The sequence below is a fragment of the Ruditapes philippinarum genome, unplaced genomic scaffold, assembly GCF_026571515.1.
Source record: "Ruditapes philippinarum isolate M1 unplaced genomic scaffold, ASM2657151v2 ctg10474_1_1_1_1, whole genome shotgun sequence".
NCBI lineage: Eukaryota > Metazoa > Mollusca > Bivalvia > Venerida > Veneridae > Ruditapes > Ruditapes philippinarum.
Window position 1 is genome coordinate 4,869 of NW_026855613.1, and position 6,184 is coordinate 11,052.

Below are 6,184 nucleotides of genomic sequence, written 5' to 3' on the forward strand. Positions count from 1 at the left end.
TATGTTTTACATCAATCTAGTTGGCTGCCGATCGATTGAATCTACAAAATTCATACCAAATTGTTCTAACAAATACATCCTGGTATTATATAATAAATAATTAAATACTATTTCCTTTTATAGTTTAACCTGATATTGATATGATATTGATGTTGCTTACTGAACATTAAAATTATCCATGTGTAGCCGTTTGAAGAACAAAAATACAACTTTGATGACGTCTATCTAGTCTGGCTTTTACTGCATCGTATTTTAGTCAATTCAGTACTTAATCACTTTAAGAGATATTTGACATTTTTAAATTAAGTCCCTTGTATTTGTGATTAAATAAATATATTTGACGTTTCGAGTGTATCATTAAGTTAAGGGAGTTTTTATTAGTATTACCACCGACCTTTCAAACAAACGCTGAATAGATTTGAAATCGACTTTGATTAGCCTTTAAGTCATCCGTGTAACCTGACCTGGAAGTATGTCAATTTTTGTATTTGAAAATTAACATTATTTTCAAAACAGAACAAATTCACCAATTGAGCTGGTCAAGAATTAACACTGATATTGAATAAGAGCCAAGGTTTATCGAGATTTAGATCATCAATATAATCACCACAAAGTTTCTTCATATGACAATAGAACTGTTATATCCTGGGAGCTGATTAATAAAAGTTGTTTAACATTCCTTCAAAATGTTGTTAACTTAAATATGAATAAAGTGATCTAAACTGAAATACAATAAACAGGCAAAGCTAAACACTTAATAGTTATAATACAAAACAATTAATACTGAAGATATAAAAGGGCATTTTTTAATTTTAAAATGTCTTTTTGCAAATCGAATAGTATTCCCTTGAACACGAACGGTCATTGAATTTGAAGCTGGCTCTTTTGTTTAGCATAATACAATTTTGAAGGCCATTACGATCGTTTGGCTGACCAGACTGCCAATATGGGTTGGAGAGGGAGACAGCTGAACCATCATTCCATTCAAACTTGTCTTCGTTGTCGATGCGCCTACCTCCGGTCCAATAAGCGTCAGAGTCTGTAAATTAAAAGGTGCAAACCTGTTATTTCGTGCATAGTATTTAGTAAAACATTGAAATTGACAATAATCGAAAATAAATGTTTTGCATTTTGAATTTAATAAAGAAAATATAAAACTATAGAAATAAAGGAGGAAACCTACTGTCAGTTGCCTTTATCAGTTCGACAATTTTGTCATGTTCTTGCAACGTTTGTATGTACACCAGCAGCCATCCAATATTATTACACGTCTCCTGAAATATGCCATGGTGATTAAAATACAGACACATAACAAACAACCTTTAACATGGCACGAAAAATGAATCACAAAAAGATCAAACAGTCGATGCCCTATAGCTACAGGGACATGATTGGCTACTTTCAAATCACTGCCTTAACGGCACGTGACTGCAAGATGGCAGCTATTATAACTACGCAAAAGAAAACTGTTTTAGTTGAAAAATGCCTTTTTGTGACAAAAAAATAACAACATTATTTCTTCTTTTTTGGAAAGAAAGTGAGTAAAACCAAAACCAAACTTAGCCATAATCGCATAATCGGAATAAAATTTCAGACAAAAGCTTTGATTATATATATACAATACGATATCTTCTTTTCACTTTACGTAAAATAACAGTTGCTACGTACATTACCGAAAGTATTCGCAAAATAACATATACATTTTTTTTAATTTTCTTTATTCAATTTAAGAAATTTATTACCGAAAAGTTATCATCCAATTACATATACAAGAAAATATGATTATAATGGTGTGGTTTATTGAAGTATATGATTATAATGGTGTGGTTTATTCACCCGAGTCCTTACAGAATGTGAAACAAATTAATAGAAAGTCATGTATATAAATTAACAAATAGATTTATTATCTTTCTTATTTGATATTTATGTGTCTGATCTTCAGTTGTTTTATCAGTGATTTTTAAAAAATCAAGTTTATGTACCTGTTTAATTGAATCTATAAATTAATTGTTTTCAAATTCAAAAAAGTTCTAGCATTCTTTGACATACTTTTGACCAATTCTAAAAAACTGGAAGTACAGTATAAGTTGAAAAAAATCAGAGTGGAGAAATAACCAATCTGATGGTATTAAGGGAGAAATAATTTAATGATTTAGCTTTAAGTACAAGTTAACATACATTTGCTTCTGACCACGTCTTCTTTTCCCTAATCAGCATGTAGAACGTTTTGTCAACATTGTGAACTACGCCTGAAAAGATATTTTGTCAAAACAAATACTGGACAAGAACATTTAATTCAAAGAAATAATTGCAGGATGCTTTTAATTGAATGAGCCCATTGGTGAATGTCATAAAAGAATTACAGTCAATGGAAATTCAAAATTCAGAAACTATAAAAATGACCATTAATTTAAAAAAAATATTTTCAGATACATATACCAGGAACACAGGTGAAGTCTTGTCTACTCCAAGTACCATCGTCAAGGCATTCTGAAATTAATGGAACATTTTTGTTTGATACGAAGCCATCCATACATTTGTATTGGACTTTATCACCGTATGAGAACATATTCCCTAGTACTGTTGCGTTTTCCTTTTCTTCAGGTAATCTACATCCTGGAAAATATTCAAATGTTGTTAAAATTACTGTTCATATCTCTTACGTACTTCTTTACATATAAAGTTGTTTAAAGTCAAGTTACTACTAGGAAGTTGGCATGCATAAGTCCTCTTTAGTTTTCAAATGTATTTCTTAGCGAGTGTAGACGTAGCCCTGTACCTCTAGATACTACAATTTTGTGAAGGTTATCATAAATGGTAATTTTGCAAAAGAAGGAAATAAGAAATTAATCTCTTGCGACAGTGCAGAAAATAGCGGTGGTAATAAGCCAAATACTATTTTAAATCTGTCCAATTTTCCAAATTTGTAATGAAAGTTGTATAAGCCCATTTGAAAGTGGTTATGACAAGTCTAAGGAAGTAAAGCGATCCCCATAGATCCACCGGTCCATGTTCTATAGTGAAAAGAGACCATTTCTCTATCAAATACTGATTCCCTTAAAAGAAAAATGACCTGAAACATGTAAAAGAATTGTCCCCTATCTACATGTTATTGACCGCTACTGGAAGCTGATGTTGTTGTCGCAACAAACGTGGTACATTTTCTTTCACTTTTATGAGACATTGTTTGTTTGAATCAGTTAAGTAATTTCTCTCAACTGAAGCATCTTACCAGTTTTCAGACTCGCTGTATAATTACCTCCGACATTTGATCCAAAGTCTTCATTGTCTTCATTATCTACATACTCATATTGATCATCCTTTGAAGATAAGAATAATAAAATAGCTGTATTCTTTTATGGTACCTCGTTATTTGAAATTAGTCAGAACATATGAGGCACATATATACATACTTGTACTCGAAGATTTATAACATGTCAACAAACGGCTAATTTATATACGGCATGTTTAATAATCCTAGAAGTATAATTACATATCACAGTGTTTACATGACCATACTTCCTGTTTTTGCAACAAATGCTCGAGTTAAAATGATTTTATAGGCACCAAAAGAGACGTTACGATAGTGGTCGAAAGTAGCAAATGCTTGTAAAAAACAATTGCAATGCATATATTGGCAATAAATATATAATCTGAATTCACAAGTAAAAAGGTGATGTTATAATATGTTATTTATTCATACAGTTATATCATATTACCTTAGAAACAATAGAATATATAATACAATATATTTTTGCATTTGCATATATTTGCATATATGAGCATTTGCAATACAATGTGTAACATACGTTAGAGATATCCCCGGCTTTCGTAAGAGTAAACTTATAACTATCTAATTAACCAAACCTAAACACATTTAAAGAATTTTAAAGAAATGCTTAAATGTTCACTTGACCCTTTAAATAAGAAATATGATAGGATTCATTATCCCTATCACCATTAGTTTAGTTTATTTCTACCGGTATAAGTTCTACAGTTGCATATTTTGGCAAATAAAGTACTACCAGTATATGACATATAGCAACATATTTTGGCAAATAATGAATTAAATAATAAATAAAATAAAAAATGTATAGTTGACAACGTGTTTCATTTATAATTACAAAAATGGCCAGATTACTATCATAAATTTGGAGACGAGCTGCTTGAAATTTTGAATCAACTGTAAAAAAGTTACTTTATCCTCTCATCATTTCATTATAACGTAAACTACTTGAAGTAAAATCAGGGATATTTTTGTATACACGACAAAGAAATCGGTTTGATTGGAATCATATTTACCATATTCCACCAAGTTTTGTCCCCGAAATAGAAGCCAGGTACTGTTTCCAAATGGTCAGCTGTCGTGAAAGTCTCTTCCTTTATCGTGTTGATCATTTGACACAATTTTTTTAATGGTTCATAATTTATAAATCTACAATTTTTCCTCCTCTTGCATGCGTCTATACAGTCATTTATTCCATACATTGAAAGGTGACTGTCAGCAATGTAAAGATTAACATTGTCTACATTCAACCGACGGGCAAACTTAAACTCTAGTCCTTGTACAGATATGGTTAAAGATACAAAGAGAAAAGCGTTTATTAATACAAGAAGCGAGAATTTATGCAAAGAAATCATTATTCCTGATTGTTGTTGTTGAAAACAGAGCATTTCATGTCCATTCAAATATTGTATTCTAAATGTGCATGTTTACTTATCATTTAAAACATTATTACATAATGATGTGATCATTAGTATTTAAACAACAGTTATCTAAAATCATTAAAATGAGAAAAGTTTATAATGCACATTAATAGCAGTAAATCTAATAATAAAATGAAAATTCAAAATTTCGATATAGCAGTATGGATCGGAAAACCATTATTTATTTTCAGAATAAATTATGTATAACTAAATTGATGCTGTCACGCTTTTATTTCAAACTTTTTTTTGTAGAATTCAAAATTCACTGTGAGGATAAATTACATGTGGATTGCCATGCTTTTAAATTATGTATATTCGTTTCGATTCTAATAAATATGGCAGCAAAACGATATGGAGTAATATTAAATTGAATATCAAAATACTGAAAATTTTATTCACGAGCAATGAAAACAAAATACAAATAGGCATAGTTGAAAACGGCGTACTCACTACCTTGTTAGAGCTCCTGGAACTACCTATTTATTCTTTATCATTAGCTTATCAATGAAAGGTGGTCTTGTAACCTTTGATATCTGTGTTAAGTTAAGTTAGCCAAATAAACAAGTCAATATACATGTCCTGTGTAGATAATTACCCGAGGCGTATACACAACCCGATACACTGATTGCCTTGAGAATGTGTGACGTCACAGACACCTGTCATCGATGTCTGTAGACGACTGTTGGTGCACTTTCAGGTGTTGTCAATTACCGTGTATTGAGATGGATGCAATTTAACCGCGGCATGTGTGATATTTACATGTTTCAGGTAGGTGTAATACATTTTATTGTTTTGATAATATAATTGGCATTAATTGACATGCGATATTATAACAGTTTGATATTTAGGGATGAATGGGTTAATTGTCTTGATATAAGTGTAATGTTCAATGTCATCTTTCACTTTCTTACAATCGTAACGTCTAAGCAGTACTGTAGTATTAAGATTTCAAAAAATAATATGTCTAACATGAATAAGGGAAGAAAGAGGCCAGCGCCTAGTTCACTATCAATTAAGAGTGTTTTTTTTGTGAGCAATGTCGTTGAAACTGTCTCAGGATCATTTTGCTTTTTAATATATACATGATTGTCGTATTTTATTTGGATTAAACTGCATAGATATTCAGAATAAATTTGGTTGATGGCTACTTTAACATTGAAAACATTTACGACTGTTCATTATCAACTTGCAACTGAGTGAAAACAACAACAAAAACTTTACATCAACAATCCCACTTAGTGACAGCCCATTGGTCATTTTCTTTTTTAATTGAAAAAAAGAGTAAAAATATCTTGTAAACTGTTTCTGTTAACTGAATCCCCAAAATGAAAAAAAAAAAATTTGCAGGCCCTCTTTAAGCGAGCCTATTCATGGACAGCTTTGTGAAGTGCAATCTACTGTCCATGCCCCTTAGCATTGGTTTGTCAGGACATACAGGAGCTGGCCAGGCACTTTGGTTTAGATATGGAGCAGTGCC

The 6,184-nt window shown here is 31.1% G+C and overlaps 1 protein-coding gene across 2 annotated transcripts; it reads right to left on the reverse strand.

Annotated features, from left to right (window-relative positions):
* Positions 1–553: 553 nt before the first annotated feature.
* LOC132743896 (uncharacterized) lies at positions 554–4,806 on the reverse strand. 2 transcript variants are annotated; one of them, XM_060732491.1, is made up of 6 exons: positions 4,303–4,806; positions 3,260–3,320; positions 2,440–2,616; positions 2,179–2,249; positions 1,184–1,274; positions 554–1,039 (listed from the first exon to the last, which is right to left on the reverse strand). In XM_060732491.1, the coding sequence occupies exons 1-6, from the start codon at positions 4,672–4,674 to the stop codon at positions 813–815; spliced, it is 999 nt and encodes a 332-aa protein (XP_060588474.1). In that variant the 5' UTR covers positions 4,675–4,806; the 3' UTR covers positions 554–812. The 2 variants fall into 2 exon arrangements, with proteins under 2 accessions (XP_060588474.1, XP_060588473.1); XM_060732490.1 differs by having other exon boundaries at positions 3,233–3,320.
* Positions 4,807–6,184: the final 1,378 nt, after the last annotated feature.